Source organism: Anastrepha ludens, chromosome 3 (assembly GCF_028408465.1).
Source record: "Anastrepha ludens isolate Willacy chromosome 3, idAnaLude1.1, whole genome shotgun sequence".
Taxonomy (NCBI): domain Eukaryota; kingdom Metazoa; phylum Arthropoda; class Insecta; order Diptera; family Tephritidae; genus Anastrepha; species Anastrepha ludens.
Window position 1 is genome coordinate 18,322,475 of NC_071499.1, and position 26,218 is coordinate 18,348,692.

Consider the following 26,218-nt stretch of genomic DNA (forward strand, 5'->3'; position numbering starts at 1 on the left):
TTAGAAACTCCAAGAGGTGTTAGTAGCATCAACGACGATCAGTTTTTAATGCTTATTCCCTAGATAGCACCTCTAATATTTTTATTACCGATTGAAGCAGAAGCTTTTGCTTATTTATAGGAATGCAAATAGTGAGTTTCCATGGTGAAAATCATGTAATTTTAGTTTGAACGATTACAACATCTATCGTAATCACTGAGTTTGACCCCTAGCGACTTCTTTTATTTCTAAACATGGCTCAGCATACAACGGCTGACGGTCAAATGCGGAGATCATCGCCCAAACAAATACCAATTTCGAGTACCTTTCGAATATCTTTCAAAGGTTCTTAGGATAAGGGAAGCTTGCAAGATAATAAGAAATCAACCACAACAACTACGGCAGTATATATTTTTTCAATTAGTCAAACAGCCATCTTAGCTTTAAAGTCACCTGCAATAAATTCAAAAATCATCAGACAATGCAAAGAAGAATTAAATGCCTTAGTGCGAATGTCAGACATCACCCTCCTCTGGGTACTTGACCATAGAAACATAGAAGAAAATAAGAAAGCTGATGGGCAGGCAAGACAGGGGGCTCTACAGGCTCTAGAGTATCCGAAGTGGGAACAGTGGGCTGCGTCTAGGAAGATGGAGTGGCCGTATAACGATAGATGTAAAAGCTGAAATCAAGAAGATTCTAGCGAGACAGTCTTCCTTTATCTGTGTGAGTGCCCAAGTCTAGGGTGCTCTACGCCGTACAATGCCAGGGGAAATTCTCAATGACCAAATTGATAGAAATTGCAGGAAAGAAAATAGATGGCATAGGCAGATTTATAGTCAAATCAAGTTGGTGTGATATAATAATGGCAGTGGTTCTACTAGTGGTGTCCCAAAATGGTACCTTTTGTGCTAATTGAGTCTAGGATGTGTCACTCAGACGGCACCTCCACCAACCAACCAAGCAACCGTCCTAAGTCTTACTTTTGGAAACATGTTTGGGGTAGTGTACAGAGCTTAAAAGAGTTTATGCTAAAAAATATAAAAATAAAAAATTCTATTGTAAAATATTTTTTTTTTAATTTTTAAAATAATTTTTTTGCTTCTAGCTTTTCATTAGAACTTATTGAACCGCTCGCGTACTTAAACATTTAATATCTATGCAAACATATTATCGCACTCCCGGCTTTGAATTCACTCTACCACCTATTACATACACACATACATACAAATATGACATGGATGTGTGTACTCGCACCTTCAAAATGCAACGCTGTCAGCACGCCAGACCCTATAACAATAGAATTTATATTATAATTAGCCTGTCTTCACTAACGTCACGCCTCATGCTTGGGCAGCATCACTTTAAAGCTGCAATTACTTAAATTTATACTCATACAGTGAAGCCTCGATATAACGAGAAAGTCTATAGAACAAAATTTTTGCCGAGTTCCTTGGTAAAACCTTGTTATTGCAAAATTTCAATAAATTTACATAAAAATTCTCCATAAATATTATAATAACGAAGAAATTTTGAGCATGAAGACCTTTTGGAATATATTGACAGTTAAAGTTCCGTTAGCAAAAGCCTCTACATGACGAAGTTTTGTGCGTTTTTTCTTTAGCTTTGGCAAGCTTCGGGTAAATGAGCATAAGAACGATATACCCCCTCAATAGACTGTAAACAGTTCTCATCCGAGGTTTCGTTGTGTCTTTCATTGGAGAAGGATTTTTACGTGGCGGGTCCCAAACCGAGCGCACAGCCAGATATCCTGGGTTGATTCGCATTCTCACATTAGCTCGCTCCGAAACGGATGTTTGGCAGCTATGCAGAGGATTCTTGGGCGAAGTCCGGAAGTTGTGAGATGCTTGGACGGTATGCAGAATAATCGTCCTGGCCACATCCAAGTGAATGACAATGAGGTACTCTCGGAATCATCCTCTGTAAGGCGCGGAAGCTTGGACGATAACAATATCCCAAGAGGCGTTCCTTGGGTTGTTTGAAAGAAAGATTCTGCGGAACATTCAATGGGTACCAGCTTGTGGTAGCAAAGGAAGAAGAAGGCTTCCTCTGCGTTGGAAAAATCCGGTGAAGAAGGACTTAGCTGCACTTGATGTTTTACAAAACTCGGCCAAAATCGCGTAAGCGGTTATCGCGTCAATCAAGAAGAAAAATACCGTAAACAACCCAGAAGCACTGAAACACAAAAACACAATTTCTTAATGGAAATAAACCATCAAAATTATTTTTTTTTTTTTATTCCTAAGTTTAGTTCCTCTTCTTCTCACACAAACCAGTTGGAAATCTAATTTGACAATTTCCGCAAACTCATCCGAACTATTTCTTGGTGTCTTCGAGCCAGTGAGAAATAAAATTACTTTGTCAAAGTAGCTCTGAGTAGAGAATAGCCACGGAGAACGAACAAAAGAAACATAAAATGGGCAGTTTCGGGCAAGGATGATAGATTACCACGGTTGACCTTCAGCTAGGGTGAACAACGAAACTGAGCGAGTAACTTTGGCTACTATCATACATCACCAGGTATTCGGCAGCAGAATGCTGCACGCTCATTTCTCACGTATTGACACCCGCGTCCAATCAGCCATTGTTCAGACGACAACAAAGCAACGAGTTAGCGAAGACTGTCTTAATTTGTTTCGTACATCACTAATACAAGCTCAGTTTATTCGTAAGCAAGCTGCTGTTATGACACCGGTAACGTCCAAAGATGATAGAATACAAGGTTGCGCCTTCCGAGTTCGCTGTGTCGTCAGGGTCCATGTCGAAATTGCGAAAAATAAAGTAAGTATTTTGCGAAGACGCCACCTTCAGTAGTCAATTTCTCTTTGGTTGCGTCAGCCAGTCAGCTGTTTCCTTCAAATTCGCTGAGAGCGGGTTAACGGTTTGATATTGGTCACACCTTCTGAATTTTTTCATGCGGTTTCGGGAAACTGCGGGCATTGCATATTTTTCTTTATTGTTTGATTTGGAAATAAAAACCAAAAAACCAATTATGGCCGTAAAACACTTGAACAAATTTAGCATTTTTCGTTGTATCGATATATTCTATAAATATAACGGCACTATTGTTAGATAAAACGAAGCATTTCTCCAACTCCTTCGAGGTTTCACTGTACTCTACATTATACTATACCGACGCAATTGCTTCAACTACAAGCGTTAGGGTGTGCATACAAGGTGGCGCAAAATTAATCATCCATTTTTGTTTTTTTGAAAAGTTTTTATTAAATAAAAAAAAATTATTTTGAGTGTCGGAAATCTTTATTTTCAAGCTTTACACGCTCCATTGCTTGTCTGTTTGTAAACTTTTTTTTGTCAGCGGAGGTTAAAATCTAAAATGTTAGAAGTATCATCAAAGGTGCCGTCACACCACTCCCACAATAACACACTATAACATTCCTCCCTCTCGGCTGATTCCACCCTGGGACTTCTGAAAGCAGTTTATCAAGATGGTGCCGCGTTTGTACTTTTCAAACACACCAGGTACCTACGTCCAGGTACCTCTTTTAGTTGCGTATGGGGGTTATACGCTATCGAAAGCCTCCAATACTAATTTGTGACCAATGAGACATCGGATATTTGCAATATCGTTGCTCGATTTCGACTCTGCGTTTGTTTGGGTTCGTCTTGATGCTTGCCTCAGGCGTTAGTGCTTGTCGTCTGTTCGTAAGTACAGTCACCCCCGCAGGAGATCTGCCTCAACATAGCTTGTTTGACGCATCTGTTGGATGTTCTCACTTGGTCGCTTTTGCCTAGCTTCCGCTTTGCGCTCTCATTCTCAGTTTTGGAGTTTTATTACGGTCCTTGCTGCAAACTCTTTTACTGCCTCCCATTTCCCATTCGAACTCAGCATTTGCGTTATCTGGCGTGGAGATGACACCGAGGACATTTGAGAGTTCGGAGCGATCTTCGTAAAATCTAGCACAGAGAAAAGTCTCATGTGCTGCACTCTCTTCTTCGCTGGCATTCTGGACAGATCGAATTATCTGCTAGATTAATACGGTTGAGGTACACAAAAAATCCACCATATCCGCTAAGAATCTGGGTTGGACAAAAATCTTTTTCGCCATGTTTTCTACTTATCTATTCATCTAAATTACAAATTTTCAAATTTTTTAGTCAGAATTTGTGTAGAATTTAGAAAAATTAAATAAGAAAGTTAAGAATTTAGCAAAAGTAAATAAAAAAGGTATTCAAAAACCATTCAAGCTTCATCAAAATTTCAAACTTTTCAGTCAGAATTTATTACAGAATTTAGAAAAAATTAATAAAATAGTTATTCAAAAATCAAAAAATCTCCATCAAAATTTATAATTTTTTTTGTCAGATTTTAGAAAAAATAAATAAAAAAACACTATTCAAAAATAAAAAATTCTCTCAAAATTTCAAACTTTTTATTAAGAATTTAGAATTTAGAAAAAAAAATTAAAAAGTTATTTAAAAATAAAAAAATCAAATTTTTTATTCAGAATTCAGAAAAAAAATAAAAAACATCTTGATCAAAATTTCAAATTTTTTAGTCAGAATTTGTTGTAGAATTTGGAAAAATTAAATAAAAAAGTTAAGAATTTAGAAAAAATAAATAAAAAAAGGTAATCAAAAACCAAAACATCTCCATAAAAATTGCAAACTTTTCAGTCAGAAATTATCGCAGAATTTAGAAAAATTAAATGAAAAGGTTATTCAAAAATCAAAAAAAAAAACTCCATCAAAATTTCTAATTTTTAGTCAGAATTTAGAAAAATAAAATAAAAAAAACACTATTCAAAAATAAAAAAATCTCTCAAAATTTCAAACTTTTTATTCAAAATTTAGAATTAAAAAAAAATAAAAAAGTTATTCAAAAATCAAAAAATCTTTATCAAAATTTCAAACTTTTTATTCAGAATTTAGAAAAAAAATAAAAAAGTTATTTAAAAATAAAAAAATCTTGATCAAAATTTCAAATTTTTTATTCAGAATTTAGAATTTAGAGTTAAAAAGTTATTTAAAAATCAAAAAATTATCATCAAAATTTCAAACTTTTTAGTTATTATTCGAGTGCGTCGTAAAGAGCACTTTTTTATGTAATAAAACAGTTATTCAAAAACATCATTGGTTTATTAGTTTTGCACCACCTTGCATGATATTGTTTAAAGTAACACAAAGTGCGTGCTGGAATTTTAGAACTTTTTTTGAAAATTGTTTGTTGTTGGCGACTTTTTGCATTTTCTCCATATAAAAAAAATGTTTTTCTAAAAACCTCAGAAAAAGTTTTAATGCAAATTTATTGATTTTTTGTTTTTAATTCTGTGCAAAATTCGAAACTTATTTATTTGGTTTCATGATTTTTGTTGTAGTATGAACTATATTTGCATAAAAACACTAAAAAAAAAATTAAAAAATAACAAAAATAAAAATTGTTTAAAAATTTTGCAATAAATCGCGTTGCACTGTGGAGACATCTTCTTCCGCGTCATATCTAGTTCTTGTTTATGACTACTTTCGATTTTCCAAAAGGAAAATTTTTGGAATTTATAGAACATTTTTTTCTAATGACTCACTATCACTATTTTAAGCTTAACAGTTAGGTTTTCTAACAAAATGAAATTAACACATGCTGTCAAATTTATTCGATCAGCGTGAGTAATAACGCGCCAACGCTTCATCGCCTTATTTGCATAAGACATTAACAGCTGGTGTATGTGGGATTTTCTCAGAATCACTTTCAGCATCGATTTTTTGTCACTTTCAACACAGATTTTTTGTCACTTTGAGCACAGATTTTTTGTCACTTAGGTCTGCAATGACACTTAGGTCCGCGAGTTCAAGTTCTGTTTTCCCTGAAATTGTTTTTGCTTTTCGTTTTTATGATTAATAAACTTTCTTATTATGCATACATACATACGTAGAACTTAAGCAGAAATAACTGCTGGTCGCCTACATAAACGAACATGCTCTCTACTGTGCAACTAGCGCACATCATACACATACAACTCTAAAGCATACCATGCAGTAACAGTGCAAGTGTGAGTCCACTGCTGTGAGAGCCACTGCAGTTAACACCAAAGATTATATGAATCGCTTGCAGTTACTAGGCAAGTATGAGTCGACTGCTGGGAGTTCTTTTCAAATGCACCAGCTTGGAGATGACTACGATTGCTAGCTTTGCTGAGCTTACAAGTTTTTTGTAAATTCTTTTGTTAAGAAATAAATATTTTATAATTTACATAGTTACAAACATCATTCGAAATTTTCATTTAATGCGCCTTAGCTTCCTCCTATTTCTTTCAGGTTAAATTATGTATATTTGTGGGGTTGTAACTAAACAGCCTATTTGACTTTAGCAGGTTTTGATTTTTGGATAATTAAATCACTTTCTTTCACAATATGTTTCACATTTTTATTAAATTTAATTTCAAATGATTTTCAACCTGGAACTATGAATAACAAATACTTTAAATATTGCATAAGAACCCATTAACACAATTACCCATGACTTAAGGGGATATTCTAGTGTAGAATTTTGAAAAAATCCAAATTTTTTTTAAATACTTTCAAAGTTTAGACATTTAAGAATATGTCATTAAGAGGATTTTTTAAAATTCCTATTGTTTCATGAGTTATAGCCATGACATGACATCGGTTTCGATCTGCCCGCTTTAACTCAACAAACGCGTTTTTCTCAAAACTCTCTTTTCGAGCTGGCGGTAAGGATATCTCAAGGTCTAATAGACCGATTCACTTCAAACTTCGGGAGAATGTTCTTTAAACATTTCTTCTTCGGATGACCTTAGCACGAAACTATAACTTTTCATTTAATATTTTCAAAAAAAAAAACGAAATTGTCAAAAAAATGGAATATTCAAAAAAACAAACCTTTTTTTCAAACAGCTGCCATATTGTGAAATTTTTTTTTTAACTTGTCCAAGGCTCTTTCGATAGCGGCATCTATAACAATTAAGGATCCGTTTGGTTTTTATTTTTCAGATCACCAGGAGGGTTGAAATCATGCACGCCAGGACACCCTCTTATTTTTTGACCCCTACTTTGCGGATGAATATAGAATACTTTATAAAAAAAAATCGTATCTGTATCAAATAAGGTGTGCGCGACTGTAAGTTGTTTGTCTAGTGGTTGTTGTAACAGTTTTGCGAATACTCATTACAAAACTTCTTTACGCACAGACTTCCTTCAAGACTGTAATTAGTTTTTACACACCCGATCTATTTGTATGTAACGGGAGATCAGATTGGAGGTAATGTTTTCCGATAGGGTACTTTTAATAGATCACGCGTGACTACTGTCACACTAAATACCTACTTTTTCCGTATATATATTGTGGCCGTAAAAGAGAGTTTTGCCGAAGATTCGAAAGAGTCGATTCGGTGCCGATCTCAACAACTTGGCCTATCTTATGGCACTACTTGGGCGATTTTCTGTAAAGGCATTGGTTTGAAAGCGTAAAAGATCCAGCTAGTCCAAGATTTGAAACCAGCCGATCTTCCAAAGCGTCATAATTACAGTCGCGGGCGCTTGAATAACTCGCCGAAGATCCGCATTTTGGTACTCGAATTTCGTTCAGCGATTAGGCCCACTTTTGGCTTCATGGCTACGTCAATAAGCAAAATTGCCGTATTTGGTCAGAAGAGCAACCCGGAGTCATTCAAGAACAGCCATTACACCATGGAAAACAACCGTTTGGTGTGATCTGTGAGCTGGAGGAATCATCGTTGTAGTTACGTTGTAGCGAACGTTATCGCGCCATAATAAATGACTTTTTGATGCCAAGAATTGAAGCCCTTAATCTCCACAACTTTTGGTAGTTGGTTCCAACAAAACGGCGCTACTTTTCATACAGCTCATCTCGAAGCAGTGGATTAGCCACTAAGAACGTGTGATATCACACCTTTGGACTTTTATCGTGAGGTATTTAAAGTCTAAATGCTTTGTGGGTAAACCAGCTTCTATTGAGGCATTGGAAGACAACACACGAAAGTTATTCACGAGACACCGACCGAAGTCCTCCAGCGAGGCGCGAGTCATTCAAAATTGGTGTTTACGGATGGCGGAATTAGGGCGCAGTTGCGGTCAACATTTGAAAGAGATTATCTTTAATAACAAAATTTCATGAATGGTTCCAAACAAAAATATTGTATATTAATAAAGATTGAATTTTCAATTTCAATTTGAACATTCGGTAACTCTAAATTGATCACCCTTTATTAACAGCAAATTTCTAATAACCTTGTGCACAAGTAAGTGGGTAAAAAAATTCACAGATATGCACCCTCACCCAAAAGTTTGAAACCAGTGGGTCCTGCACCGGTAGAACTACAACCTGACGCACAGCAGCGATTAGAGAAGAAATTCGTCCAAACACTTAAAAAAAGGATATATGAGCATATATGTTAATATGTGTATGTATATGCATGCGTATGTATTATATGTATGTGTGTATGTGTGATGTACGCATTTTATCCAAATTTCTTGGAATTTCTTTCGCAACTCATGAGAAGCCGCAGCAGCCAATTAATTTAAGACAATTTTTCATATGCAATCATTGATTACTCAGACATAAATTTTCCCTTTTTTCCCGCATGCACTGCTAAAAAGCGACTTTAAAAAATAATAAATATTAAATTAACTGCAATTTGCTGCAGAAAACGCAAAAGTAAAAAATTAAAAAAAAAAACAAAGTACCAGACGCGCTAAATTAATAAATTCATCCGAAAAAGGTGGAAAAAAACACGAAATTCTGATTCAATTTGCCATTCAGTTATGCGCAATCGCAACAATTCACTCTCGCCTGCCATTTCATGACAACAAAGTGCAATGCACTTTCGACTGAGACGCTACTGGAATTTTAGGCGCGCGAGTAAATTAAAAATGTTTAACGCGTTTCGCGTTTTTCTCTTCCTCTTCTCAATTCAATCATTCATTATTTATTTGCCGCATTGTTGTTGTTTTATGAAGTAATAAGTGCGAATTGCGGCAATAGAGCAGCCAAGTCGACCATAGCCGGCTGATTTGCATAGGAAAAAAGCCGGCAGTTGTTGTAGTAATAATTTTAATTGAATTCAGTTCGTATTTTCCAGTGAATTTCGCAAAAACACAGCGAAACGTGTCAGCCGTACGGCTTCGACTTTGACTTTGTCAACTGCTGCTTTTCGCATGGCAACCCACATATGTGTGTATGTATGTATGTATGTATGAGAGTGACTAAGTTGTACAATAATATTTTTAGTGTCATAATGACTTGCAGGTTTTTCTTTTTTAATGTTATAAGAGTACTCATTTTTGCCATTATTACAGTATTACATGCATGGGTACATGCATACATACATACATACATACATACATACTTATATAATATATATATTTTTAAAATATCTACATACATACTTATATAAAATATAAAAGCACATACAGTTTTCAAGAATATCTTTGCATAGTGAAGAAAAATTTTAAATTTTAGCTTTGATCGAGAACTCCAACAACAAATAAAAAAGCAAACAAAAATGTATACACACATTCCATTACTGTACTTATCTACGACTTATTATCCTTGAAAAACATACTTTTTTTAATACCACAGATGGTTCAAAATTAGATAATAAAGTTGGTGGAGGAGTCTAGTCCGAAAAACTGGAGATAAAGTAATCATTCCGCCTACTCGATAACTGTAGTGTATTTCAAGCGGTTACTGCTATTAAGGAAAGACTTACAGTGATAAGCACGAAAGTATTATCCAAACAGCCAGGCAGCAATAAAAGCGCTAGAGTCCAAAATGCCCTTGTCAAAAACAGCCATAGTATCTTATAAACTCCGAAACGAAAGCATTGATGCCCATGCCCATAGCCACTTGTAAATTACTGATAGACAGAGAAACTTTTAAATTAGTAATTTAAAAATGGTAAAACCTAACAACATGTGAATTAAGCAAATTGGCATGGCCGAAACTTAACAGTGGTCGTTCAAAATGCTTGCTAAAACTCAACAGAGAGAATACAAGAACTTTTATAGGTGTATTAACCGGTCACCAAGCTATAAAGCTGGGAGTTCCATACTACTGTAGAAGTTATACAATACACCTCTTTTGTGGGTGTGAAGGGTTAGCTAGAAGAAGACTTTACATGCTTGGTAGTACATTTTCAGCAGATGTAGCGGATATAAAGCATCTTAAACTAATGTAGTTAAGCTCGTTTATAAAAGCCAGTGTAAGGAAAAAGTTACAGTGGTATCGCAATGGGCCTACGACAGGTATAAGAGTGTCATATTGGCAGCTACCAGACTTGCCCTACCTACCAACCAGAGTAAATACTTAGAAAAGCATTATATTTCAGACTCTATTTCATAACTGACGAAATAATGAGTACTTTTCTGACGCTAAAATGAGTTAGAATATTTACAGGGATGGCTGTTTCTCCTTACGCTAGCATTCCACATGGCACTGTATAGAAATTTTTCTTTCACGATTTCTAGCAGACAAAACAATTTTAGACTGTTAAGATTTTCAAAAATATGTATGTATATGTATATGTGTATATGTATGTGTATGCAATATGTATGTAGTTGGAGCGTCGCATTTAGTAGCTGTGACATCCATGCATATGTGCGTAAGTGGTAATGGCGCCGAAGACATATGAATGTGACTCATTGTACTTAATCTGCTGAAAATATTTATTTTCGAAATGATGGCAGTGTGACTTAAATTCTTTGGAAATGTCTTACAAACTTGGCTTTAGACATAGATAAGTGCTGGAATTTTTATTACTTAATTGAATAGTATTTTTTTTTTTTTTTTCTTATCTACTTCATCGGATGTACGCATTTGTCTGAAGGGACAGCCCTCAAGTACTTTGAAGACGTGAAACGCAAGCATGGCGTCTTTTTCTGCTGCCACCACCAGCAGGCACCACATCGAGTACTTGCAGAGCTATAGCATTTGTTGCCATTCCAAGTTTCAACTATATTAGATTTCTAATATTTATGTAAAATCAGCTTTATAGCTCATCAGAGTATTAGAAAATCTACATATGTATGAGGGACTTCTATAATGTAGACAGAAGGAATAAAGTCATCTTACCAAGAACAAAACTACCATTGCCCACTTAGTCAAAGGTGTAAAATACTGGTCTGGCGAAGCGCTCGTATATTACGTCCAGAGTTGGGCATTTTGCACTATCACAAATTTTTTTAGTGTTAGTTAAAATAGGGGTTTGTTTTTTCACTAAGTCCTCAGTTTTTCAGTGTTTTAGCTATCCGCTTACTGCATTAATTATTTAGTACTCTATGCCCAACCTTGATTACGTCCCTTTGCAAATAGATCGAAGCGTCGCTCGTACATTAGCGAGCAGATGCAAGGTGTTTTCACTGGTTCGCTGTGCGTATTTGAGTATAACTGGGAAAGTTAGGGGAATCCTGCTATGCAACTTTCAGGGTTTATCAAGCATAGCCTCAGCTATTAATAAAAAAAATAAGAGCAAATCTGAGAAGTGGTGTTTTTCAGAGATGACTAAAAACAATTCCTACAAATTTTAAACAGGAACATAAAATTTGTTTCTAAATATTTTTTTTTAAGTATATTTCACCTAATAAAAATCTAAAAAAAAATGTACATAATATTTTTTTGGAAAATTTTTTTTAAATTATTTTTTAATCTAAAAAATTCCAAAAAAAATTTAACTACACATTAAAAAACTTTATACTGAAATTGGAGGTATGGGTTTTTTAAAAAAATTACAAGCAAAATATTCGTTCTCCAAAAATTTTGAACAATGACATAAAATTTTTTCCAATTTTTTTAAAATTATTTTTTAATCTAAAAAATTCCAAAAAAAATTTAACTACACATTAAAAAACTTTATACTGAAATTGGAGGTATGGGTTTTTTAAAAAAATTGCAAGCAAAATATTCGTTCTCCAAAAATTTTGAACAATGACATAAAATTTTTTCCAAAAAAATATGTTCAGAAAGTTTTTCTTATCTTAAAAATTAAAAAGAAACTTATAAAATTATATATAAAAAAAAATTGTAAATTTCCAAAAGTGTTACAAGCAACAACTTATAAAAGTGTATTTTATGGAACAAATTTTTTAAATGTTATTTTTATCCTAAAAAATAAAAATAAAAATATTAAACTACACCCTGAAAAATTGTATACCAAAATGGCAGGTGTAGTTTCAGATTTTTTTTTCAAAACTGACAAGCAAAATATTTGTTCTCCAAAAATTTTGAACAATAACATAAAATTTTTTCGAAAAAAAACGTTCTCAAAAAGTATTTCTTATCCTAAAAAATAAAAAAAAACCTTATAAAAATATTTTGTTGGAAAAAAATTCGTAAATTTCCAAAAGTGTTAAAAAAAACTTATAAAAGTGTACCTTCTGCTCAAATATGAACGAGACTTTATCAATAAAACGGTCCGCGGTTGACATATGGCAAAAATAAATTTTTTGTTGGATGGTAGGACTGTTATAAGCTTGCATGGCAAATTTCAGCGTGATATGTCACATAGTTTGTTTTCTGTGCTACTGTAAACAAGTCAAGCTCGAGTGTGTTCTTCGAATTTAACGATGGAAATTCAAGTTGAACAAAGAATTTGTTTGAAATTTTGTTATTCCAACAAAATTTCGGCTTCAGACGCCTTAAAAATGTAGCAGACAACCTATGGGACTCTGCTCTATCGCGTGCACGTGTTTTCCAGTGGTACAAATCGTTCAAAGAGGGCCGTACATCAACCCAAAAAACCACCCCAAAGTCGCTCAAAAATTAAGGTTATGCTGACTGTTTTTTCGATTACGAAGGTGTTGTGCACTCAGAGTTCCTTCCGCAAGGCCGATCGGTTAACGCTAAATATTATTTAGACGTTTTAAAGCGTTTGCGCGAGAATATTCGTCTTAAAAGGAAGGAATTGTGGGACAACAAGTCATGGTTCTTGCATCACGATAATGCACCAGCTCACACATCACGTCTTGTTCGCGATTATTTGAACAAAAAGAATGTTAATATCATTCCGCAAGCACCGTATTCGCCTGATATGGCTCCATGTGACTTTTTCCTGTTTCCCAAGCTCAAGTTGCCGCTCCGTGGAAAACATTATGAGACAATTGAAGTCATAAAAGAGAATTCGAAGAACACACTCGAGCTTGACTTGTTTACAGTAGCACAGAAAACAAACTATGTGACATATCACGCTGAAATTTGCCATGCAAGCTTATAACAGTCCTACCATCCAACAAAAAATTTATTTTTGCCATATGTCATCCGCGGACCGTTTTATTGATAACGTCTCGTTCATTTTTGAGCAGAAGGTAAATCTGTAATTGCATTCTCTCTGGGACTTATGTTGCTCAAGTTGATCTCTGTTTTTAAGTGAGAGTCTGTATTTGGATACTGACGAATAAAGTACTTTCATGCAAAATATCTCCTACTTCGTTACAATATTTTTTAGCTTATATTTGTTTAAGAACCAAAAACAACATTCACTCTGCATATGTTACAACTGCTATTTGTACATGGTGTTAAAAAGAATATAAAATATTTAAGTAGGTAATAGTGCGGATCAAAAGAAGCAAAAGAAAATTAAAGGTCTTGTAGATATTAAAAAAAAAATGGTCTATAATATTCCCGTAGAGCCACAGCTGCAAATTAATCAAAAATGCGAACCAAATATATGCTACGGAGAGGTTTTTTAAAAATTACTAAAATTGCAACTTCTCATACATATATCCAAAGCCGATCGTTTGCGAATCTATGTTTATTAAGACTTTTCTGCTTATTTTACCTCATAGCTACTGCTACTGTTGTTTATAAAAAAAAATGTTTAAAAGTACAATATATTTTATCCTAGGAAAGTAAAACAAAAATGTATAAACATTTAAGCTACTCTTTAAAAAACTTTATACTAAAATTGGAAATTTCAAAAATGACAATCAAAATATTTGTTATCCCAAAAATTTGTTTCTAAAAAATAAAAAAATAAAATTATTAAAATATTTTTTTTGAAAAAAATTTTTAAAACGTTTTTTCACTGTAAAAAATTACAAAAAAAGGTATTTTTATCCTAAAAAATTTCAAAAACAGGTATTTTTTATCCTAAAATATTTTGAAAGATATTTTTTATTCTAAAAAACAGTTTAACTACAAAATATTTGGTCTCCTAATAATTTTTTCCCTAAACAATTATAAAAAACAATTAATAAAAATATTTTTTTGAAAAACAACTAAAAAAATATTTTTTTGAAGGCTTTTCATCCTAAAAAATTACAAAAACAGGTATTTTTAATCCTAAAATATTTTGAAAGATATTTTTTATTCTAAAAAAAAATTTTACCTACAAAATATTTGGCTCCCAATAACTTTTTTCCTAAACAATTATGAAAAACACTTAATAAACAATTATGAAAAACACCTAATAAATATATTTAAAAAAAAAAAAAATTTTAAAGGTTCTTCATCCTAAAAAATTACAAAAACAGGTATTTTTTATCACAAAAAAATTTTAAAAGGTGAAAAAAATGTTTTAAAAAGTATTTCTTATCTTTAAAAACAAAACAAATTCAACTACAAACTACAAAATATTTACTCTCCCAAAAACAAAATAATAAAAATATATTTTTGGAAAAGAATTTTTAAAAGGTGTTTTCATCCTAAAAAATTGCAAAAAAGTGATTTTTATCCTAAAATATTAAAAAAAAAATTGCAACTACTACACTTACTGTTGCCTTAGTAAGTCTTTTACATTCGTGCTTTAACACCCTGTACATACTTGTCCTAACCACTATTGATACGAACACTTACGATTTCTTCTCATATACAGCCGTTGCAAAATTATAAGCACACCTCTTTTTTTATTTGAGAATATACACAGTTTATTTTACAATAAAAACCGCGTAAAAAACATAGTTTCAAAAGGTGAACAACATTTTTCAAAATTTTATCAAAACTTTCAACTTTTTAACCAGAATTTTAAAAATTTTTCTAGGTAAGCAGCGAGAAAAGAGTTGTGAAAAATTAACGGTACTTTGTAGTGACTTGAAACTTACATTTTGTTACACTAAAATTCAATGGGCTATAAAACTGCATACCCAAACAAATTCTAAAAACTCGGGTTAAAATGTTGAAATATTTGATTTGATTTGAAAAATTTTGTACAAAGTTTAAAACTATGCGTTTTGAGGTTTTTGTTGTAATATGAAATATATTTTTATAAAAATTAAGTAGGGCAATGGCACGAATTAATAGTAATTAGGGCAATAATAAATACTTCTAAGTACTCATTTATGCATTTAAGAAAATCATTTGCAAAACAAATCAATTAGTCATTGTTTCCGAGATTATTTTTCCGCTTCATGCCAATTAAATTAAAACGATATATTTTCTTCTTTTACAGCTGATATGAATTTGCAAGATCGTTTGATGTTTCTACGTCTGCCTACATACAACCATACTTCGATAGTGACTCATTTAACATTCGACTCATACAACAACAACGATTGACCTTCAGAATATTGCACTAAGAAACGAGGAAATTCATTACTTTGATTTATTTAGTTACTCACTGCCATTTGAGTTGGCGCTGCTGATTACAAGGACAAATATTCCAAGGATTTGCATTTACACACTGCCAATTTGCTATTCTATTTTATACGTAATCTACATTGAGAGAGAGCGAGAGACAGCTAGAGAGAGACCGAGAGAGATCGCAGAACATTACGTCACTAAATTGAAATTAATGCAACAAAATGTATAAGTTACTGGTCGGTTTGAAATCTTATCTGAAATGGCAGCCCGTTCAGACGGACAATGCCATCTTTCGACTGCACAACTCATTTACGACCGTGTTGTTGCTCACCTGCAGTATGATCATTACGGCCACACAATTTGTAGGTCAGCCGATTAGTTGCATTGTGAGCGGCATACCGACGCACGTGGTGAATACGTTCTGTTGGATTCACAGCACGTTTACGATGCCAGACGCATTCAAGCGACAGGTGAGTGCGAACAATTTTAAGTTGCATAAATGCTTATCTACCCACTTACTTCTATATATTTTTATTTGCTTTTGTGTGTGTGTGTGTTTGTGGGTAGTTGGTAAGCACCGCGACGATATTAAATTACCGTCACTCATAACAGGCTTCTCGAATTTAAACATAAAATTCGTATGCATTTCATAACACACACAGAGGTATTGAGTTGGATGTGTGTATGTGTGCCTTTACTCAAAAATATATTTATGTATGAAAAGGGTGATTCTCCGAGTCACAGAGAGCTTTTTCTTTCGGCCTGCAAAGTAAGTTCTTCAAGCATTGGCATCCCTACTACCAGGTTTCTTTTGGAATAACATTTTTACTAAATCAAGAGAAATGAGTTTGAGTGACAGAAATCTTTATTTTAACCTATACATTCATTGTCTGTATGTATACTACTGGTATCGAGTTGGCAAGTGTCAAATATGATTGACGTCTTGTGCCGTTTGCAAAAATTATAAATCAACCGATTGGGTGATTAATTTTGCGCCCCTCAAAAACACTTTTATTCATAAAAGCACTTTTATTCAAAATTAATAAAGGATTTTTCCAAAACAAAATAGACACTAATAAAAAAAAAATAAGAAAATAAAAAAAAAATAAGGAAATAAAAAAAAATTTTATTAAATTCATAAACCAATTAAAAGAAATTATTTTTAATTATAGCAAACCAAAGTTGGAAATGCATTGATTACCAGTTATTACCATTAAAATTAACAGTTAATAAATTCTCCACAATTACAAATAATACATTCCTACTTGTAGTGGTTGCATTTAATACTTAATCATTTTATATCTGTTAATTGTCGCTACAATTAAAATATTCCCAAGACTGACAAGCATATTTTTGCATTGAAAACGTTTCGCAAAAAACCATCTGTCGCTCAATGGCGTCTTATAAGATTAGGAGTCTGCATTTTGTAAACAAATTAACACAACTCGACCACAAATTTGGGGAAGGCTTGACCAAAACATGCTCATAAAAACCCTTTGCCATTCGGAGTCGAGCGCTGTAGGGCGCTCTATTTTTGGAACAACGCCAAGACGGTTGCCACAAATAGGAGGAGGAGGAGCGCGGCCAAGCACCTAACAGAAGTATACGAGCCACTTATTTATTTATTTATTTTTTTAGCCAAAACAGTATCGATTTATCAACTCATCAACTTCCATAGCCGATAGTAAGGAGAATGACATGAATGTTAATATAGGTAAATAAAAAATACAAATCTGCCTGCAATATTGTGTCGTCATTTTATTGCAGGCAAATTTGTATTTTTTATTTTATTATCAGAAAGTAAAATCAATTTTCAGATAAAAAAGTAATAGTTATAGTTACGCGAAAAAGAATAAAATTGAATGACAACTTTTTTTTTTATTACTTAGAGCTTTCAATAAAGGACTTATGTATGAGAATTTTTTAAAAATATTTTTCGGCCCACAACCTAATCTAACCACAAAATATTTAAATATCTACACATGATCAAATAACAACCTGGTGTTTATTTTTAATTTTAGGTTAACTGTAAACGAAATACTCTACTATATTTATGTAGTATACAAACATTTTTGGTTTTTTTCATAAAGCTGAGTAAATAAAAATATTTTCTCTTATCCGATTTTTGCCGAGTTCAACAAAGCACGCCAGCCGTCTCTTTCGCATGCTAACCCCCACCAGTTGGACACACCAAGTGCAACCAAGTCCTTCTCCACCTGATCTTTGCAACGCAGAGAAGGACTTCTTCTTCCTCTGCTACCGCCAACTCTTATCTTTCTCTTGTCGGTAGTCCTAAATGTTGCGACTCTGTAGTAAAGAGAGAATACAAATTTTTTGTGAACATACACACTAACATATACATATGTATACAAATTCATATTGTCTTAACTTTGACATGTCATTATTCTATTTTCAAAATTTTAAGTCGGTTACCTATAAAGCGATTTCAACACTAAAAAACTAATTATACAGCCTGATCACAAATATTACCGGGGACTTGTATTCTCTTGGATTTATTTTATGTTTACCCCCCAAAAAAAGTCCTCCAATTCTATACTCCCTCCATGATTTCGTGGGCTCAAAAAATTTATTTTTTTCTTATTAATTTCTACAACACCTCAAGAATATTATGCAAAATTTTCAAGTCGATTCGAATAATAGTTTCGGAGATGCAGCCAATGGAAGGTGTGCGCTCCAAGCCACTTTTATTGTTACTCAAAACTTTAAACGCGTTTTTCTCGGAACCTTGTTTTCAAAGTCGGTTGTCAAATGTTCTCGAAAACTACTCAACCGATCTTGGTTAAATTTTACACAGGTGTTCGAGATACAATTTACTCGTGCTTGGGCGAAGGATTTTTTTTTCAATTGTAACTATTTAAAAAAAAAAAAAATGTTAAGCAAATTTGACCGAAATTTTCATTTTTTTGGAAAAATGTCTGCCGAAATTTCAATTTTTTTTTCAATCGTTCAAGCACGAGTTTATTTTCTTAACTAAAACACTTAATTTTGTTTTTTCATTTTGGTTGATCCTGTCAGGAGTTATGCTGACAACGCGGACGCACCTTCTTTTCGGGGGGTCACCGGAAATGACGCCACAATGGAAGAGTTTTAATTTTTTTTTTTTTTTTGAAATTTCAGAAATTATTCTTTAAATATGTATCTACGAGTGTAAGACAGAAAAAAGTTTTAATTAAATAAATAATTTTTTACATAGAAAAAAATAATATTTAAAATTACCCTTTTTTTACCCGACGAAACCCATGTAACCCCTTAATTTTGGTTTTTCACCGAGATCCGTATGGTAGTCACGCACCCACCCATTCGACTACGGCGGCCGCGGTTAATGTAAAATTAACAAAAAAAGTCCTTTTAAATTATTCCTTTTTTACCATTGCATTGATTTTAAATATAAAAGAATAAATTAAACAAAACTTTCTCAGAAAAAAATATTATTACTAAAAAATTCAAATCTATTATTCTTAGTAATACTATATAACACATGTACAAAGATTAGGCAAATTTTACAATGCTTAATTTCCTGCTAATCTCCTCATTGCTGACTTCATAAAACCCTAACGCAATTCTAGTATTTCCCTGCCTCATGGTTGATTCTTGTTGTTATTTTTTGACTTAGAAAGCAATTTTTAGCATTCAATTCTATTGAAAAGTTTAAATTCTTACACTTTTATGGACTGCTTCCTCGCACTTTGCTGACGGAAAATTCCTTTGAAAATGCCTTCACATTCTCTCACACAATTTCTCTTTGTCGCAATTCCTTTGTGATAAGCATAAGGAGAAAGTGGAAAAAATTCCTTAGGAATTTTCATTTATATTAGAAAGAAAGGGCACAGGGAAAAATCTGCGGCAAAGTTTCTATTCAGAATCGGGCTGATAGCAAATAAGCTAATAAGTTGACTATGACATAATTTCTAATTCCTTTATAGTATAGTCACAAGGCATTGAGGTGGTACTTGACAGCTCAAACTTTACCTCAATGGCTTAGAAGTCAAAAATAGTTTCTTTCTTCAAGTCTTCAAGAAAAATGGAACCAAAAATTTCTTTCATTAATTGTTTATAAATAAAGCATTGGCTTTAATATTTATGAATTATTAAAAACACGTCGTCGTAGTCCACTGGTCAAGCACCGCGCACACTTAGTTACTTAGTACGTACGTATGCATGCATGCAAGAATATCTATAAATATATTCACATTAAGTATCGCTAGACGGAAACGAGCTGAATTTAAAACAGCTACACCGGCATGCCCCCATGAATGCGCCGCCGATAACAACAGTCGCTTGGTTAGGAGGCCGATTTTCGCCAACTATTCATGATTTTTTCCACAACGTCAGAAGTGCGCATACATACATGCATACTTATGTAAATATATATGTATACAATAAATATAGTAAAGAAACATGTGCAGCAGAAACATGAGAAGAAGAAAATATGAAAAGAGAGTTGTAGGCGGGTCGACATAAAAGCATTAATTTAAATTTTGCACGGCGCGCATTCTATGCCGGCACACAGCTACTGCGCATGCGCAATGATTCGTTTTGCAGAAAGTCGGTTCACTTGTTTTGTGCCTCCTTTTTTTACTTTACTTTAATAAATCGAAGAAGTTTGCAAAAATACAATACTTACACATAAAAAAATGTATAAAGCATTGCGGGTACATATGTACATATAAATATTCTTTTCAGCAACTTGGTTTTTTTTATTCAATGTCTGCAAGAGGAAACGTTAAACCGACAAGCAGTGGCCAGAATCGTAGGTTGTAGCAGTGAATGCTTCGCAGAATAGGAAATTGGAGAACTTTCAAACGTGCTTTTGTGGCGCGCATGCGTCTGGAGTTGAAAGGAACACATTTTTTTTTTATGTATATATGTATGTACAACTGTGTGCAAAATAATAGCAGTGACATGTATGTGAAAATTTTGTTATTTAAAAAAAAAATGTATATATATAATACACTCGGCTTGGCATATAAGAAATTGTAGCTTTACCAAAAAAGCCTGCAGTGGACGGCACTAGGTTGTTAAATAAATTTTGCAATTCGATAAGAAAAACAAAATTGTGTGGTTTGAAATGCACTTTGTTTCTCAGTATGGTCTCCCTGATCATCAATACAGTTCTCCACCCAAAGAGATTCCAATTTATGAACTGCATCGCTGAAGTGAGAATCTGGAAGCGCTGCAAAATACGCTTCCACAGCTGTTGTGAGCTCATCATTTGATGAAAAACGCTTTCCATGCATACATTTTTTTTATGTCTGGATACAGATGGAAGTCGCTAGGCGCCAAATCTGGTGAATGCGGAGGATGCTCCAACAATTCGAACTTTAATTTAAGGAATTTAGCCATTGCAAAAATGCGATGGAGACAAGGCGCATAGTTCTGATGAAAAAGCATTTCTTTTCTTTTGCAGCTGAGTCTTTCTTCACGAATTATTTTCTTGAGCTCATCTAAAACGTTACAATAATTTTCAGAATTTATTGCTTTACCAGTTTGCAACTAATCCACAAACAAAATTCCTTTCACATCCCAAAGAACTGATAACAAGATTCACACCACTCTTAAGCGTCTTGTTTTGATTTAAGATCATGGCGATAGACCCAAGTCTCATCCATAGTGATGAATCGACGCACAAAATATTGAAAATTTTTTTGGTTTTTATAAAACTTGGTATGATAAGGGATTTCGGATCGCTGATTACGAATGTGAAGTCATGTTATTGAAACTCAAAATGGTGGATCTAATACGGCGTTGCTGTTTATGAAATTTTTTATCTGAGGTCTTTGTAGTTCACTAATTATAAATCTGAAGTTAGATTTTAAAATTTCAAAACGGTGGATCCAATATGGCTGATGTTTTTTGTTCGGTTTTAAGTGTTTGAATTTATATGAAATTAATTATTAACATATTTATTTTTGAAAGAGCTGTACTTGGGCCATTGGTTTTTTTTTTATTTGGCGCGTACACCCTTTTTGGGTGTTTGGCCGAGCTCCTCTTCCTATTTGTGATGTGCGTCTTGATGTTGTTCCTGGAAGAGGATCACCACCTTTAAACCGATTCCGAACGGCAGATATTTTTTTTTTTTTTTGTTTATGAGGAGCTTTAATGGTACAAACATACTCGGCCATTGCCTGCCGAGTTTCCTTTATACAAATATTGAGGGTACACGCAGTGAAAAAAGTGAATTTAATTTAGTTTTAAAAGTTTTTAAATTTTCATTCCTTAAATGAGTAAGTTTGGGTTTTATTATTTTAAATAAAAATGTAGTGAAAGTGATGAAGTGAAGTTTGATGAATTGAAAAATCTCGAAATACTGATTTCTCAAAAAAAAAAAAAAAATAGTTCGGCAACCCTGTACACATACAGTGCCGGTGAAAATAATAGCACCAAAACAAGCAGCTCACTTTATTTCACAGTAAAACTTGACCAAAAGGAATTTGGTTTGCAGATACTTTTCTCTTGTCTTACTGACACTCTCTCTGATTTGGGAGAGTAAAAAATAGAAAGAAAATGATAACGGCTCTTTTCAGAAGAAGCAAAGCAGCCTCTTTCGTTGAGGGCTGTTGCCGGCCAATGCTTATCTGATTTCTTGGAAAGTGAGAGTCCATCAGCAAGCTGAATGTCTTACTTTGCTTCTCCGTGAAGGAGCCATCAGATTTCACAAGTGACCCCAGATTTGCGGTTGAATCCCTTTTCAGGATCCAAACCAATTTTGCCGTGTCACTCAGAGATTGAATACCGCCGCAGAATTCCCTAAAAGAAGCCCTTTTCGACTCACGAATTAGCTTCTTGTAGTTCCTCTGAATATGATGGTATCGCTCCCAGTCCTCAGCAAGATTAGTCGTGAGGGCCCGGTTTAGAAGTTTTCTCGACTCACGCCTCAATGTTTGGAGCACTCGGTTTCACCACGCAACAGGAGTCCGATCAAGGAGAGGTCGAATTGGGCAGGCTGACTCAAAACATTCAACTAAGGCAACGCTGAGTTTCTCAACTGCCACCTCAATCCCCTGCTCTTTCCTAAGTCTTGGTGGCGTCACGTCGAAGCACCGCAACGCCTCCCTAAACTTCTGCGAGTCTGTTTTTCTGGGGTTTCTGGAGGGCAATGGCATTTGTGCCTCCTCGCTACACTGAAACTCAATATACCTGTGGTCCGAGCACAAATCTTCGGCAAGGACTCTCCAGTTCCTGATTGACCACCCAAATTTTAAATTTGATAAGTGGAGATCAATCACCTCCTGCCTTCTAGCAGTAAAAAACGTGAGCTGTCTGCCCTTGTTGTGTATGTTTAGGCAAGAGGAAGCGAAAAACTCGAATAGCCGAGAGCCCCGCTCATTGCATTTGATGCTGCCGCAGATTGTATGCTGGGCAGTAGCATCGCAGCAGGGAACGAGGCCCAGACTGCGACGCTCATAGAACCTTACGAGACTGGTGGCCTTCCCAGGTGGTGGCATCGTAAGGAAAATAAGCAGATGCAATCACAAATCTCACCCATCCGCTTCTACCTTATAAGACACCTCAGCAGCTACCAGGTCCTGACAACAGAATTGCTCAAGACTCGTCACAGTGAGATGGGATAATACTATAAGACTGGTCCTACGTCTACTCGAACTCCTGTCATATAATACCGTGGCCCCTTTCAACGCGCTAAAGCCACAGAGGCGGCCCCTAAAGACCCAGGGCTCTATCTAATAAAGGATACTCAACAAAGTATGGATTAAAAGTACTATTGTTTTACATTTTTAAGTGAATTTTTTGTTTTCGTCATTTGTTACCGCCTTATTTTGAATAAAATAACTTATTAATTGAATATATTTTAAACTATATGCAAGAAATATGGAGCCTCGTCTTTTTTAAAATATGTTAATAGATTAATTAATTAAGTAAAATTATTTTATGTTCGAAAAATTGAGTTCTTTTCCAACTTTTTAAAGTTTGAATTTCGCAACACCCTGTGGAACTATATTATTATTTTCAGCGCAGCTGTATGTACATGAAGTACCATAAATGTACTTGCAAAGATTTGTATTTCACTTGAATTCACGCAGTTGACAGCTGCAAGTGCCTGCTTTCCCTATGTTAAATGACTTGTAATTTTTTATGATTAGCTTTATTCTTTGTCTCATACCTAGAAACTATTTCTAAAGTACAAGCATTCATATTTTATAGGTTTCTTTGTGCTTTGTGGCTTGGCACTCTACAAAATTTCTGTTTGCCGCTGAGCGCACGCAGACTTTTGCGATTCTAATAAAAATAATATATAAAAAAAAAATTATCTGCTTGCTTTTGATATACATTTTTTTTAAATTAAAAAAAAAACGTTTATTTATTGGAATTTTGATGTCGGGTAGAGAACCTCACCCTAAAAATCGCTTCAGCAAAACAGAATGCAGTCGATGTATTGCATGCCAGCCACGAAATAAACAAAAAATGTGTGCGCCCTAATTAAAGACGAGGCGCGCATGCGTAACTGATTGCGCGTATATAGAAAAAAAAACGAAAATAAAAAAGAAGACCAACGGGGATAGGCATGTCAATGCAATGGAGCCAGCAGACTAGTAATTATTATGCCACACAACAAATTCCCGCTGTCAAGCAAACACACAAGCAAATAAAGCCCTATAATTTCCCCTACGATGGGCGGATCATAGTATTTCTTTTTTAAATTTTTTTTTTTTAATTTTTTTTTTCTTTTTTAAATTTTTTTTTTTTTAGTTTTTTTTTATTTCTTTTTTAATTTTTTGTTTTAAACTTTTTTTTTAATTTTTTTTTTATTTTTATTTTTTTAATTTTATTTTTAATAAATTTTTTTTTTTAATTTTTTTTTTTATTTTTTTATTTTATTTTATTTTTTTTTTTATTTTTTTATTTTTTTTTATTTTTTTTTATTTCTTTTTAATTTCTTTTTATTTTTTTTTTTATAATTTTTTTTTTACAATTTTTTTTAATTTTTCTTTTATAATTTTTGTTTTTTTTGTATTTATTTATTTATTTTAATTTTTATTTTTTTTTTTTTTTGATTTCACACAAAATAGATTGCCCAAACTTCTAAGCCTCTAAATCACTTATTTACAAAATAAAAGCTCATAAATTTCCTTCCTCTCACCAACAGGTCGGCCGCGAAGTTGCTCATCCCGGTGTTGCCAACGATTTCAACGACGAGGATGCCAAGAAATATTACACGTACTACCAATGGGTCTGCTTCGTACTCTTCTTCCAGGTAAGCGAGTGCAAAAAAAAAGTTTAACAAAATAAATAAAGCAATGAAGTGAAGTGAATTGCATCCAACAATGCCCCAAATGTTGAATACAACATCTCTAGTAGCCAAACCACATCAGCTGCATCATCAAGAGAGTTTACCTTTTAAAGCTCTGGAAATTTTGTGTGCCTGCCAGCTAAGTGAGACGCCTCGTCCACCTCTTCAGTCACATTTTGTCTATCTAGAAAGCGCAACGAAACGATCTTGCCTCAATAATGGCCTGTCAAGTGGTCTGGTTGATTAGTTGAAGCGCTTGTTGTTGCCTTTTGTGGCTATTTGAAGTAAAAATATATCGCATGTCGTCAGTGCTGTTGTTGCTGCTGGCCATTTACTTACTTTGCTGTCACTGGTGAGTTGTTAGAAAATATCATCGGCATATTTGGTTAGCGTACACCAGCTGTGCATGTGCAACAAGTCGTGTTGATCAGGAGAAATGTGGTTGGCGAGGTACATAAATTATTTATACTTTGGCTGAAGGCAGTGCTGGAGGCAACTGTCCAATGACTTACTTGCTTAGAAAAAGAGCTAAAAAAAGATATGGAATTTTTTATGAATAAATATTCAATTTTTTTTCTGTGAATTCGTGAGCGATCGCGTCAGAGAAAGCAAATGAAAGTTTTGGAATCAAATCCTATTCAAATTCCATTCAAATGGTAATGGTAATGGAATAATCACATCCTCGATGCATTTGTTGCACCTGCGTATTCAAAAATAAGGCTTGACTTTCGAAAACTACAAATTTCCTAAATTATATAAGGAATTAAAATCAGAGACTTCTCTCTTTAGTCGATTGTTAAGTCTGTTCCGCTCCCTATCTCGGCCTGCCACGATTTATTTTTTCCTCCTCTAAACTAGTTTTTCTCTGATTAGACAAAAGTACGGCAAAAAATATGAGCGTTGCCTTTTAGATTTTGCGTCTAATATTGAAAAATTATCATGAAACAATTATGAAAATGAGTTTAGGTTAAGTTAGGTTAGGTTGACCTGGCTGGCTAACAGCCATCACATACACCTATTGGTCCTTAGTGTTACCAGATGGTGCTAGACCTTTACGTTTCTTTGTAGTAGACATCTTGTGATACGTCTGCGTCTTTTGCGTATCTAAGTAAACTCTGAAGCTCTAACCCTGAAACACATTCTAACCTCTCGTATTGTAGAGCTCCTAAACATTTCAATCGGGTTCTAGCTAACGCAGGACAGGAACATAGAAATTGTTCTAGCGTTTCCCTCTCTTCCAGTTCACTGCAAAATCTGCAGCTATGAAAATGGGTTTATTGTTTTTCAAAATATTCTCCTTGGAAGTCACTACGCTCGTGCGTTCGCTTGAACCAAATTGCAATTCACTTTTCTCTCTCAGACGAGGATACCTCCAAAACGAGTAGTATGAAGGCCTCAGAGGCTTCTTCACGCGTTGAAAAATGTTGACTTTGCATTTTATT

At 34.0% G+C, this 26,218-nt stretch overlaps 1 protein-coding gene across 4 annotated transcripts in view; it reads left to right on the forward strand.

The window, feature by feature from the left end:
- LOC128857074 (innexin inx1) overlaps positions 1–26,218 on the forward strand; it is a 66,789-nt gene that overhangs the window by 21,988 nt on the left and 18,583 nt on the right. For all 4 annotated transcript variants that reach the window (XM_054092639.1, XM_054092638.1, XM_054092640.1 and 1 more), the window contains exons 2-3: positions 15,378–15,978; positions 24,633–24,740. In XM_054092639.1, the coding sequence (XP_053948614.1) occupies positions 15,730–15,978; positions 24,633–24,740 (357 nt within the window). In that variant the 5' untranslated portion in view covers positions 15,378–15,729. The remainder of the gene's footprint in view (positions 1–15,377; positions 15,979–24,632; positions 24,741–26,218) is intronic.